The sequence below is a fragment of the Amblyomma mixtum genome, chromosome 10 (genome assembly GCF_055824585.1).
Source record: "Amblyomma mixtum isolate Tamu chromosome 10, ASM5582458v1, whole genome shotgun sequence".
NCBI classification, from domain to species: Eukaryota; Metazoa; Arthropoda; class Arachnida; order Ixodida; family Ixodidae; genus Amblyomma; species Amblyomma mixtum.
Window position 1 is genome coordinate 28,538,080 of NC_143021.1, and position 14,162 is coordinate 28,552,241.

General features: G+C 46.4%; 1 protein-coding gene across 1 annotated transcript in view; it reads right to left on the reverse strand.

Moving 5' to 3' along the window:
* Positions 1-6,732: 6,732 nt before the first annotated feature.
* Positions 6,733-14,162, reverse strand: part of LOC149325464 (thiol S-methyltransferase TMT1B-like) — a 35,872-nt gene continuing 28,442 nt past the window's right edge. Inside the window, exon 3 of the mRNA XM_089564295.1 lies at positions 6,733-6,966. Coding sequence (XP_089420421.1) covers positions 6,733-6,966 — 234 coding nt within the window. The remainder of the gene's footprint in view (positions 6,967-14,162) is intronic.

Here is a 14,162-nt window from a genome sequence, read left to right on the forward strand (position 1 = left end):
AAGCTAAGTCGGCAGTCAAAGTGTGTGGTTAAAATGTGTAGTCGAAGTGCGTAGTCAAGTAAAGCACTAGTACAGCACAAACAGTCTCGCAGTCAATGCCGAACAGTGCTCAAGGAAAGCCTTTCGCCTTGCAGCACTTTAGAGTGCCAAAGTGTCCTCTGAATTTTTTTTCTTTTTACTTACATTATATTGCGACACCCATGAAGAGGCCACGCCTCTTCTGCGTGGTCGGCATCATCGCTTTCTGTGCCCATGATGTCCCTGGACGGCGACGCTCCGAGGTCCGTCCCTAGCAATCTGTGGCAGGATTATAGGGAGCCACGGTCCTTCGCGGGCTCTACCAGCGACGGCGTCGATAAATGGATTCCACACTACCAAAGGGTGGGCCGCTACAACAAGTGGCTCTCCTTTGCTCTTCATCTTCACCGTAGTGGCACACTCGGGTTACAAACCTCGTCTTTTACTTTACTGATACTGCCCTACGGTGGCATGACAGCCACGAGGATTCTATCACGACGTGGAACAGCTTGTAGAGGAGCTCAAGTTGTGCGTCAGCGACTCTGTAGCGAAGGAGCGGGGTAAATAAGCACTTATGCAAAATGCTTAGCTTCCCGGTGAGACATGTGCGAAGTACATTGAGGAATTATTGAAATTATGCAATGTAGTTTGTCCTCGCATGATATAAGGGGACAAAGTAGGCCACTTGATTAAAGGATTTGCCGAAGAAAGCAAAAATTTGCTTATCGGCAAAGAAAGTTTCGAGTCCGTGCCTGAAGTCATACAGCATTGTCGCACGAAAGTGCGGGGTATTACTCCGCATTTTTGTAGCAACGCATTTTGCTAGCCGCGGTACGCGTGCCCAACTGCACTCAGTGTCAGCGATACAAGCGACCCACTAGCTTTGCATACGGACAGCTTCACCCTGTAACACCATTTGGAGGAACTTTTAAGCAAATGGGCACACATCTAAGAAGTGGGCACATATAAGAAAACCGCTGAAAAGTGGTTTGTGCAGAATTCCTTGCTCGGTATTGGGAAACAGCCGCCCTACCCTCAGCTACAGCCTACCTTGTGTCCTGGTTTATACTGCGATCCATTTTTCTCCGCCATGGACCTTCAAGAGTTATCAGTGACCTTTGTCGACAGTTCTCCGCCAAAGTCATGGAGCAGCTTCTCCCTTCCTGCGCTTCGAATTTTCGCCATTCATCAGCTTACCATCTCCCAACGAAGGGGTTAACTAAGCGCACAAGCAACAGTATGTTCTTTTTGCGTCTACTCGCCTCTGCTTATGCATTGCTCCACCCTGGGCCTTTAAGGTATATTTAATGATGACGGTGAGAACATAGCGCTATATCAAGAAAAGGCGCCTAGGTTGCCTGATTTCAGTGTAGTCGTTTCTATGAATAGAGCATGAAGATCAAAGGAATGAAGGGCGGGATGTGTATATGGCGATTCCGCGAAAAGAAGTAAAACCGGTAAATTCTTAAAGTTGGACGAAAACGTTGGTAAACGTGAAAATCTAAATTGGTATAAAAACAACAAAACATTTGTGATTGAAGACTTCATAGGAAGGGTCGAATATGGATTGATAAAAGTACTGAGTGACACCACAAGTGTTGAGTATGATGATCGCACACATGTCGCGTGCAGAAATTTCGGTACAATAACCAGCAAATATAAAGGAAATCGCAAAAAAATGCATGTGCTCTTAAGTAACATAAAATTTTAGTCAATCCTCGAGTGTGTCACGTACCTGTGATCACCTTTCGTCCTTGTGCCTTGTGTTGTGTTTTCACAAAGTTTGCAGATATAATAATCAGTACGGAACAAGTCCATACCGGTATCAATATCGAGATGCGGCTATCCAAGGGTGGAAGTAAACACATTTTCCATTTTACATTCATTACTTACTACATGGGCACGAATGTCCGCACTTGCCTGATCACTAGTAGCTACTAGAACTTAACTGCGACCCGACTGCTGGCAAATCGCAAATAAACCGTGGGTACATGCATTGATCTTGCACCCTTTAGTAAGCACTCCTGTCCCAGGCGATATTTCAGAGTTCCGATTGCTGGCTGTGTACTGAAGACAGGCGCCGACTACCCACAACAGCGCAACTCGTCTCGCGGCCCTGCGATCGTCAGTAATACACCCAGAGATGCCAGGAGAGGGCATGAGGTGCCGCGTCGTCTGGTTAAATACAGTTGCACCTTTACGTCGGCGACCTGGTGGCTTTCACCGCCGCAGCTGTGGAGCTCTTGGTGCAGTCTCGGAGCGCTGTTCTGCCAGAAGTCTCGGCTGGCGGCTGTGGAATTCTGGGATAGCACCGCGGATATGCAAGCGAGGCCCGACACCGAAAGAGTAATGAGAGAGATGCAGCTAGCGGTTCTCTTCAACGATCGTCACCGAGCGAGCGCCTTCTAGAGAAGGAGCAATGCTGTCGGCCCCGTGCCAATTTCTTGTACAGAGGGCATGACACTTGTCTAGAGCGCCCAGGCTGCGCGTTCCGCATGGTGAAAGGAGCTGCCAAGGCCGCGTGCGGTGACCAGGAATGCAAAAAATTAGAATTAAGTCGTGTGAGTTTAACTCGACATGCTTACCTCCTGACCGCTTTGAACCAAGAGTTACAGGTAGATATAGCGTGTTCAGCATGAAGCGCGCCAAGAGCACTAGCTCCGATGTTCCTGACAAGCGTTTTGCTCTCGCTACGATGGCGATGACCACCTGATCATTCGAAAACCGCAATAATAGCTGTCGGTGTAAAAAAAAAAAGAGAAATTCAATGAGAGGCATGAATTAAGTTGTGGATTTAAGATCGCCTTTTATCTGAAATTTTTGGTGGTGACTGCAGCGGTACATGCGGCTCCGTGCTGTTCTTTTGGCGCTTCGCGGTTTTCGTGCGGCCTGCTTCGGTTTCCTGTTGGGTTCTCGACGCCAAAGCTTTGCGGCATACTCTTCCTGCTTGTGTATGACGCGTCAGAACGCATAGTCTTGCCTGTGTCAAAACCTTAGAGCAGAAAGGCTTTGCTTTGGCGTATAAAAGCTTGTCTTGTTCGAGGGTTGCAAGTTTCTTTGGTTACAGGAACTTGAGTACTGTTCTTTATTTTATTCTACTATTTTTTCTTTTTCTTTTTGCAGCATGACACAAAATAATTCCCTTTACCCTAGCCGTTGGGACGTTCCGCAATTGTGCAGGAGTAACGTTACTGCCTCACAAACCAAAGGACAGTGGTTGGAATCTCAGCTAGATCATTTTGCTTTCCAGAGCACATTCATTTCTTCAAAGGAACTGCGTATTTGTGGCGGAATGATGTCACAACCCTGTAGACCAGTAAGGAATTGCGTAGCGACGTCATTACTATTGTACTTTGTGATCGATGTGGGGTGTAGGACAGGTGGTTTGACGGCACGACCCCCCTCGACCCATCCTGATTTCCTTGACACGGCAACAACAACACACGGTACTTCCTCAGCTTGCAGCATATAATCAAAACCGGCAAGGCTGTATTTCGCGTGCATTGTTTTACGGCGGAAACTTTCACGTGACACAGATTTTGTCTATTGAAACTGTGTACGTTAACCAACAGGAGGAGAAAGAAAAGGCAACAACAGAACCCTCCTGTATAAACCAATGGCTTTCAATGTCATTCAGTACGAAGCCAATCCGTTGTTCGGTCTGACAGGGAACACGCGGCCCTTGGAAAGATTCGCTGCAACTGCTCTGGAAATAATTTGGTTGCGCTCGCATCATGACGGACCACGGTGCAATTTTCTTGACATTGCTGCACAAGCATCTGGAAGCATTGAAAGGCATTGAAAAAAAACGCAGTACGCGCTTCAAAAAGGTAACTTCACCGTATGGGATAAGTCAAGATGTGCCAAGAATTCAGGAAAGCACTTCAGAAAGCCCGAAAGACAGATCCTCATGAATGCAAAAGTAAAAAAAAAAGAAACGCACACATGTCATGTAGCCAGGTTACTTAACATCTTTTTAACTTCGCGAAAACCAGCTTTGCAAGAAGTTCTTGTCTACTTTTCCTGCGACAATGTAGACGAGCTACGGAATAGCGAAATACGTTGGCACATCGCATGAAGTGGCAAGGATTTGGACAGAGGTGGTGATCTGTCAGGATTTCTTGACGCGGCCAGAATTCATCGGTTGCAACGAGGATACGTTGCTTGTGCATTTTGCAACAGCTCACTCGTCGCACTGGGAAGCCGTGCGACCATTTCAGCTTGCAACTAGCGGTCAGAAGAGTTGCTGGGACGGGTGAGTAGAAAACGAATCAGAAAGCTGTATAATTAGCCCTTGGTTAGACGCCCCTACTGCTGAGGAAAAAATCGCAATTACGTGCAGTTATGTGTGGTAGTGAAGTGACGGCTGGAAGACACAGCACCTACACGCAAATGTCACTGTTTGCGCGTCCTCCAGACATTTGTTCCCGGTAGTACAGCCCCCGTCAAAACTATACCGTCCACCGCGCATGGCCGCAGTGCGGCTGCAGGTCCGAGTGGTGGCATCTCCGTCTCCCAAGCGCGCTGGGTGCGAGGGTATAGAGGGGGAGGGTGAAAGGCTCTCTTGCTCTCAGGCGGGCGAGGGAGAGCAAGACAGTTTTCACCCTCACTCTCTATACCCTCGCACCAGGCGCGCTTGGGAGACGGGAACGCCACCACACGGCCCAGCAGCCGCTCCGTGGTCATGCGCGGTGGACGGTATATTTTTGACGGGGGCTGTACATGACGCACTGCATCTTTGTACGTGTGGATGGCGATAGGTGAGAGCTAGTTAATGTTATCCGCCCTCCATTTCAGACATTATATGACAAAAAATTGCTGGCGTTTTAGCATTGCTGAAGACCAAATATTGTGCGAAAGCACAGCTTTCTTTAGGTGGACACCAGTGCCACGTACCGTCTTTGTCAAAAGTAACCAGGCTGCATGGTTTGCTTCTAGCTTTTATAGTGGAGCCCTTGTGGCTTTCCTAAAAATCAAAAGGCGTTGTAAGGTAAGAAGACCCCCAGTCCTAACCTTTAACGACTATTTCAGCTTGAGGGAAGCTGTAAGGGCTCCACTCTACGAGCTAGAAGCAAACCATGCAGCCTGGTTACTTTTGACAAAGACTGTACATACCTGAAAACGCAATTGAGGCTTCCACTGCCTCAGGAAGCCAGTTATGCGCGTCCTCAACTTTTTCATCATTAATGCCGGTTTACCTGATGTACGCGGGCGGCTTATGCTCCAGTGCCGCGTTTCTGTAGCAGTGTTGCCAACGCCAATGCGTATTTCACTAGTGCAGTGTTTCTGCCACAACTTTGTTCACGCCAACGCATGCAGCGCACGTCTCTCCGTCACTGCCGCCACTTAGCTCAAAGCTCGAATGTTAGTTTGGTAGTAGTATTATCAGCGTCCTCCAAAGATTATCTGTTCACGGGTTCGAATCCCACTCGTGGATATTTATTTGTTTTATTATTTTTTACTTTGACTTGGCACAATTCCACAAACACCGCCAGAACGCAATCAAGGCAAGCATTCAAACATGCCGGATCTTCTTCGGGGCTGACACATCGGAATATTGCTTTCGCACGAATAGCTACTACGTTAGCGATTCCCGCGACTTCGGAGGTCCTGGGTTCGGCAGTCGTTGGTTCAGATGCCACCGGCGCCATGTTGTTTTTTTTCTTCTGTTTTCCTGAAAATTATCTTTAAACCATGAAATAAATCACTACTAATCTTCCACTGATCAACACCAAAAATAAAAAAAACGTCCACTATGCTCTTTGACTGTTTTTTTTTTTCATGTGTATCATAACAAGCCGCACATTTTCCATCACTTGTCTGCTCATTTCTTGAACAGTCGCATCGGACATATTGTGTCCTTTGTGATCAAAAACAAAAAAAAAACGAAGTTGCAGAAAGCCTGAATTCTCTGTGCAGCGTTTATTGAATAAAGCTTTTATCCTCAGCGGAGGAAAAGACATCTTGGCTAGCCAAAAATCGTTGCACTAAAAGGTAAGTCTGAGTACATAATTTAGTTAACTCGTCCTTTTAATCTACTCTGCAGTGGCTGAACCCATTAAGGGCTTTTTTCTCTCTATCTGTGCTGGTGAAAATCAACACACTAAATGTCTTGTGAAACTTGCCTCCACACGGGTTGTTTAAAAATTGTTTTTTGAGGAGAGGATGGGGCAGTATCTGTCTCAGTATCTGTCCTGCGAAGGGGATGAGTAAGGCGAAGGAGTGCACTCTGCGGCGCCTGCAGAAGACAGGAACTCTTCTCTGTCCTGCTGTCGCCAAACACTTCGATCCGAACGTAGATGGACGCTGTCCGCACTGTGGAGAGATCTGCCATATCGTTCACATGGTGTGGGCATGTACTCACCTTCACCCCCCCCCCCCCCCCCCCCCCCCGGAGGCATGCGAGACTACCCTCCTCAACTCCTTAACTGCTCTAAGTGGACTCCCAAAGGGTTCTAGTAAAGCGGTCGCTAGACGGGGCCTCGTCGTGCGGGTTCCAGGACTAAGGATACCGACCATGTAGCGGGGTCTTCTGACCCCCAAACTCTCTGAATATTAAAACAGTTTTTCACCACCACCACCACGGGCGCTTTTTACGTTCCGCCTCCATTGAAACGAGGCCGCCGCGGTCGGGTTCGAACCCGGGTACTCAGGCTCGGTAGACGAGCGCATTAACCACTGAGCCACCGCGGCGGCCAGGTGTTGTTTCCGCCCTCATTTCTCGGCGAAGCCGTACACGTAGCGACTGAATGGCAAGGGCAAATCCAGGTGAACTTCCTTCATGAGCAGCCTCTGAAAACCGCCGTCATTGAAGATACGCCATGTCTCAAGGTTCTGGCGGCAGCCACACGCGACACGTCTCGAGAAGAAGCTCGTCAGGTCTTGGAGCCGTCTTGCGAAGGTTCCATACGGATGGGCCACATGCTCGGCGAATATCAGCCGTCCGCCCTGCAATGCAGTAGACAGGTGAAATCTTAGAAACACCTTATAAGGCTCTCGCGCTTTGTGCAAACTGGGCGCCTGGATTATAAATATTCGACCGATCGTCGCAGCGATTAAGTCAATTGCCGGGGATATACTATAAGGCGACATGTTGTGCCATAATGAGTGATGTTATGGACGCCGCCTAGGAAGCAACCTCGGTCACATTTATTAAGAAACTGGGTGACGTAGAGATACGCGAGGCAGCTTCAGCGTCCGGCCGAGGCCACAGTCACCGGCCTTCTCTCTAGCGCGTGCTGGGCAGACTTGTTCACCATCGGTCTTTCGCTGCTGCTGGCCGCCCGAATCTCTGCAGTGTTTTTCGCTTTCGAGTCTCGGCTGAAACGACTTTGTTTAGCTGCCTGTTCTTGCACTCCATCGCTTGTTTTGTTTCTCACCTCAGTTTTTACCTCTTTCCTAGACCAGCGTCGTAAATTATGAAACCGAAATGCGAAATTATACGTTTTTAAGCGAATGTCATTCATTTACGATTAATCACATATTTATACGACCCTTCTTTTCACAGCTTATTATATTTGAAATGCGAGCGATAGCATTCAAGTTCTATTTTTAAGTTTGAAAAGTTTCAATCATATTACAAACAAGTTTAATTGAGAAAAGTTTAAATGTACGACTTTTGCTCGGGTTATTTCGCATAGAGAATATAATCAATTTTCATAAATACTTTTGTGCTGTTCACTCATAGATCAGGTCTGGAGTGCGGCCTGATCTCGGTGACCAGAACCGACAAAGCACTTGCCCACCAGAACATGATTTGGTCACCCTGGTGCAGTACTTCGTCGCAACCTTCAATGAAGAAAAGAATTAGCTCTTTGCCCTGAGGCCCCAGCGGGTGCGGACAAACTGACCAAGTCGGCGGTCATAACTGTGACGCAGCAGAGGGTGCTAAGAATCTCTGGCTCCGGACAGGCCGCCATTGGAAACTGAACCTGGCAACGTTTAACGCTAGAACCTGATCCAGTCAGACTAGCTTAGCAGTGGTGTTGGAGGAATTAGCGGGCATTAAATGGTATGTTGTAGGTCTTAGTGAGGTTTAGGAGGGCAGATGAGGCGTATACAGTCCTAAAGGGCGGGCCCGTAGTGTGTTATCGTGGATTAGCCGGCAGACGAGAACTATGTGTAAGATTCTTCATGAATTAAAATATAGCTGGCAACATAGAGGAGTTTTATTGTATTAAAAAGAGGTTGGCAGCTGTCATAGTTAGGCTTAATAAGAGGTACAAGCTGAAGGTGGTGCAGGCCTAAGCGCCTACATCAAGTCATGATGAGCAGGTTCTTGAATGCTTCTATGAAGATGTGCAATCGGCAATGAACAAAGTACAATCACAGTACACTGTACTGATGGGCGACTTCAATGTGAAGGTAGGCAAGAAGCAGGCTGGAGACCAGGCGGTAGGCGACTATGGAATAGGTTCTAGGAATGGCAGGAAAGAGTTAGCAGATAGAAATAATTTACGGATCATCAATACCGTTTTCCGCAAACGAGCAAACAAGAAGTGGACGTGGAAGAGCCCCAATGGTGAGACTAAAAATGAAATAGACTTCGTACTGTGGGCTCACTCTGGCATCGTAGAGGATGAGGAAGAACTCGAAAACGTCCGTTGTAGCGACCACAGTATGGTAAGGTCTCATATAACCTTAGATTTGAAGAGGGAACGGAGGGAATTAGCGATGGGGAAGGCTATTAACGAGGCAGCCTTAAGAGGGAAAGTAGAGAAATTCAGAATTTCCCTGCAGAACAGATTTTCCGCTTTAACTGAAGAAGACGACCGCAGTGTTGAAACAATGAATGATAATCTCACAGCTATCGTTACAGAGTGCGCCGCAGAAGTAGGTGGTAGGATGGTTCGACAGGATATACAGCAAGCTATCTCAGGGGACTAAAGATCTGATTAAGAAACGCCAAAGCATGAGGACGTCTAACTCCACAGACAGGATGGAACTAGCAGAGCTATCGAAGTTTATAAATAAGCGCTAGGTAGCCGACATAAGAAAGTTTAACATGGAGAAAATCGAGCATGCTCTAAGGAATGGAGGTAGCATAAAATCAGTGAGGAGAAAACTGGGCATAGGTAAAAGGAGGAAGTAAAGGAAGCCTTAGGAGCAATGCAAAGCGGAAAAGCAGCTGGTAAAAACCAGATGTATGCGTTAAAAGACAAACAGGGCAATGTCATCAGCAATATGGATAAGATAGTTGAATTAGCCGAAGAGTTCTACACAAATCTATACAGTAGCGAATGTAATCATCAAGTTACTGAGGGAGGCAGTCGAGCACAGCAATGGGACATTCCGCGAGTAACGAAGGAGGAAGTAAAGGAAGCCTTAGGAGCAATGCAAAGCGGAAAAGCAGCTGGTGAGGATCAGATAACGGCGGATTTGTTGAAGGACGCACGAAAGATTGTGCTAGAAAAACTTGCCACCCTGTATACTCAATGCCTTGTAGCCTTGAGCGTACCAGTATCTTGGAAAAACGCTAACATTATCTTGATTCGTAAGAAAGGAGACATCAAGGACTCGAAGAATTACAGACCGATTAGCTTACTGTCAGTGGCCTACAAGGTATTTACTAAGGTAACCGCTAATAGAGTAAGGACAACCCTAGACTGAGATCAACCAAATGATCAGGCAGGCTTTAGTAAAGGGTACTCGACAATAGGCCATATCCACGCTATTAATCAGGTGATAGAGAAATGTGGAGAATATAACCAACACCTAAGTATAGCCTTTATTGATTATGAGGAAGCAATTGACTCCGTGGAAACCTCGCGTATCGTACAGGCATTGCGGAATCAGGGTGTAGAAGAGTGTTATGTGAAAATATTGGAAGATATTTACAACCATTGCCCAGCTGCCAGAGTCCTCCATAAAGTAAGCAATAAAATTCCAATAAGGAAAGGTGTCAGAAGGCAGACAAAATCTCGCGAATGCTATTCACCGCCTGTTTGCAGGAAGTATTGAGTGGCCTGATATGGCAAGAGTTGGGGATAAGTGTTAATGCAGAATACCTAAGTAATTCACAATACGCCAATCACATTGCCTTGCTATGTAACTCAGGACTTGGACTGCAAAACATGATCAATGAGCTAGACAGGCAGAGTAGGACGGTGGGGCTAAAAATTAACATGGACAAACCCATAGTAATGTCGAACAGTCTAGGATGCGAACCGCAGTTCGCAGTTGGTGGTGACCTGCTGGAAGTACAAGGAAAATATGTCTACGTAGGGCAGGTAGTGAGCGCTGATCATGAGAGAGAAATAGCTAGAACAAGAATGGGGTGGAGCGCATATGGCAGGTTCTCTCAGATCAGGAATAGCAGTTCGCCAATATCCCTCAAGAGAAAAGTCCACAACGGCTGTATCTAACTGCTACTCTCATATGGGGCAGAAACGTTGATGCTAACAAAGAGGTTTCAGCTTAAGTTAGGAAAATGCAGCGACCCATGGAAAGAAAAATGACTGGTGTACGTTAAGAGATCGGAAGAGGGCGGAGTGGGTGAGGGAACAAACGCGGCTTAATGACATATTAGTTAAAATCAAGAGGAAGAAATGAGCTTGGGCAGGGCATGTAATACGAAGGACAGATAACCGCTGGTCCTTAAGGGTAACGGAGTGGATTCCAAGAGAAGGCAAGTGTAGCAAGGTGGGGCAGAAAGTTAGGCGGGCGGATGAGTTTAAGAAGTTTCTGGGGATAGGGTGGCCGCAAAATGGCAAAAGACAGGGTTGATTGGAGAGACAAAGGAGAGGCCTTTGCCCTGTAGTGGGCGTAGTCAGGCTCATGATGATGATAATTGTCTTAAGCAGCATAGAAGTGAGCTGTTGTATCAAGAAACTTTTTACCCTATTCTACAGTTCTCTATTCTGTTTTCAGTACAGTTCTTATTACCATACTCATGCCTAGCACCACTTCGTCTGTGCAAGACCTACTTTTTCTCTTGATCTGCAAACATTTATTCAATCTCAAAGCGGCCATTTTAAGCTGACAGCAACTTCGAACAACTTCTCTAAATTTGTTCTTGCTGTCTCGCTCTCTCCTCAGTCTTGAAGCAGGGCATCGCTAATGAAGGCAGCGCTGAAAACTATTGCCAGCAAGATGTCCATAAATTACACCTGTCTTCTGAAGAATTGCTTCTAAGACGTACAGAGGGCAAAACGCATGTGTAAGACACGTTCTGGGCGTGGTTCGGGCTGAACACGCGGTACCTATGAAAAACATTTGGATAAAAATGGTCTAGATGTAAGCATGTGCACTTAAACTTATAGGATTTCGTAATCATTTTTTGACTTCCTGGTCGCAGCGGCTTTGGGAGGTGCGGAATGCACAATTCACTTGTTCTAGACATGCGTTTTGCCCTCTGTACCTTGTTCTGCTGTTACGAATAATATCAAGCACAGATAAGAATTTTGGCCAAAGCTAAGTTAGGGGTATTAAATTGAAAACAGTGCCCTGATGTGAATGGAAGACTTCCGCTATTTCTCGATGGTGCGTTCGGCTGTAAGATTTCGAAGATTATATTTCGTTGAACTCGAATTTACAGGAAGTAATCAATGCTAAGCCGATTTTTCAGTAATACACCCAGAGTGAACGAATTGCATGAAGCCCAACTTTAACCGCGAAGAAAAAGATTTATACAGATGGCACTGTATTATCGGTCAATATTTCGCGCAGGTACTTCTCGTTTAACTCCGATCTGATGCATTTCAGGTGCGTAATGAATACCTGAAATAAATGAACTAGGGCGTATTAATAAAGTGGGAACTGGTGGTCTTAAAAATGACCATAAATAGCAATAATCGCAGCTGTCTAGTCGAAATATCTCTCAGTGTGTACTCGAAAGCAAGAAACACATTTGTGTGACGCAGACTTTTGAGCAGTAGGCAACACAAATATTTGGCGTAACTTTGGATAAAACGTGAATACTGCTTCTGCAATAAAACATTATACGCTTGTTTCCGAGTATTCTGGAGAAAAGGTGCTTTTTTAAGTCAATGTTCACTTTCAAATGAGCAAAAAGCTTTCAGAGGAAAGTATTGAAAACCTTCAACAGCTGCTTATGACGTTTACATAAATAAAATCATGCTGGGAAATATCAGATTAACGAGTGCGGCTTTCACATTATCACTCCTGCATAAAACAAGGAACTGGTAGGAAGTAACCAGGTAGAAAAACAGACAAAAATCGTTCTCGGCTTGTTACTAGCTTGAGAACTGGTGATAACGGTGCATTTAAACAGCTAAATTACGTAATAAATATCGCATATAAGAATATGGTAAAAACGAAAGGTTAGTAGCACCTGGAGCCACTCGTGGCCGTTTCCAAACGTTTATCAATCTTTACAGGTATTCACAACAAAGCGAATTGCTAGGCTTTGTTGTAATTAGATAGCAGCGCACCTGAAAGACACAGGGACACAGAGAAAAGGACCAGCACTTTTAACAACGCTTTTATAGCCCTTGTCCCTTGCTTTGTTTCCCTGAGTCTTTCTGGTGGACTGATCAAACAAAAGCAGGTTTTCGCAGCAATAGTAATGCAGTAATACCAAGATTTACATAGCAGGGTGATTTGAAAAACCCATCAATAACTTCAGGACCCCTCCAGCAAGTGTAGTGTACTTCAGTCGAGATTCGCACAGAATATACGGTAACTGAAAAACAAATTTCCAAAAAAGTGTTAAAAACTTAGTTACACTATGGAATGCACTGATAACCTGATAATTAGAAAGCATGCCAAAATCCTTCACCAGTGTTCCACTCTGATACAAAATCAGAAAGGGACGCTACCTTAGTGACAAATAAAAGCAATTATGAACGCGCGAAAATTCGCAGTAACTAAAATCAGTACTGTCTCAGTTCTGCAAAGATCATTCCTCAGTGTGAAACAGCCCAAAATGTCTTCAGTGATATATAAACAAAAGTAATTAAGAGTAGTAAAGGCTTACAAAGCGGTAAAAATATTTCTCTTGAGTACACTGATCTGCCGAAGGCTTCATAGTTAAAAAACGGTTATATTTTGGTAACATTCGCTCAACTGAGCTGATGGCAAACAAAAAATCCACAAGCTTAGAATGGCATTGGGAGGCTTCTTCCTGAGGCCGCCGCGGTGGCTGAGTGGCTATGGTGCTCGGCTGCTGTCCCGAAAGACGCGGGTTCGATCCCGGCCTCGGCGGTTGAATTTCTTTGGAGGAGAAATTCTAGAGGCCCGTGTACTGTGCGATGTCAGTGCACGTTAAAGAACCCCAGGTGGTCGAAATTTTCGGAGCCCTCCACTACGGCGTCTCTCATAGCCTTAGTCGCTTTGGGACGTTAAACCCCATAAGTCAATCAATCAATCTTCCTGTAAAATATGCATACTTATCCTTAATGCTGTGGGGCGTAGCTTTCTCTATACAAGCCTATTCATCTTCAGCATCATCAGTCTGATTGTTCTCACTACAGGGCAAAGGTCTCTCCCATGCCTCTCCCTGCATGATGACAGCTGCAGCCACCCTATAACAGCCGAATTCTTAATCTCATCCCCGCACCTAACTTTCTGCCGCCCCCAGCTGCGTTTGTCTCCTTTTCAAAAGCAGTCCGTTACCCCTAACGACCATAGGTGTAATGCATTCGCATTACATGCCCCGCCGAGGGACACTTCTTGCTCTTGATTTCGACTAGGTTGGAATTCTTTGTTCCCTGATCCAGCCTGCCTTTCTCCTGGCTCTTAATGTTGCACCTGTAGGAGTGCGTTTATCAGGCGTCCTCAAGAGACCGAACCGCCGTGCAGGATCTGGCAGCGTAGACGGGCGTAGCCAGCAGCAAGAGAGCGGGGCAACTTCGCCGTCGTTAGGCGCAGCGTAGTGTCGGCGCACGGCGGTAGCGGAACCTGTCACTGTTGGCACACTACAGTTTCCCCCGGGTGAAAAGTAGCCAGCCTGGCGTCTTATGGGGAAGGAAGAACAGAGGGGTCGTAGTACGGCTTCAGTCGGTTGACGTGGACGGTTTCGCGGCCACGGCGACGCAAGTCCGCAGCGGGTGCAACGGGCTCACCAATATATTTGACCGGAGAGGTTTGCTTGAGAACCCGGTAGGGACCATGATACCGATGCCGCAGTTTCCGCGAAAGGCCGGGGGTTGTAGAAGGTACCCAGAGCCACACAAGGGAGTCGG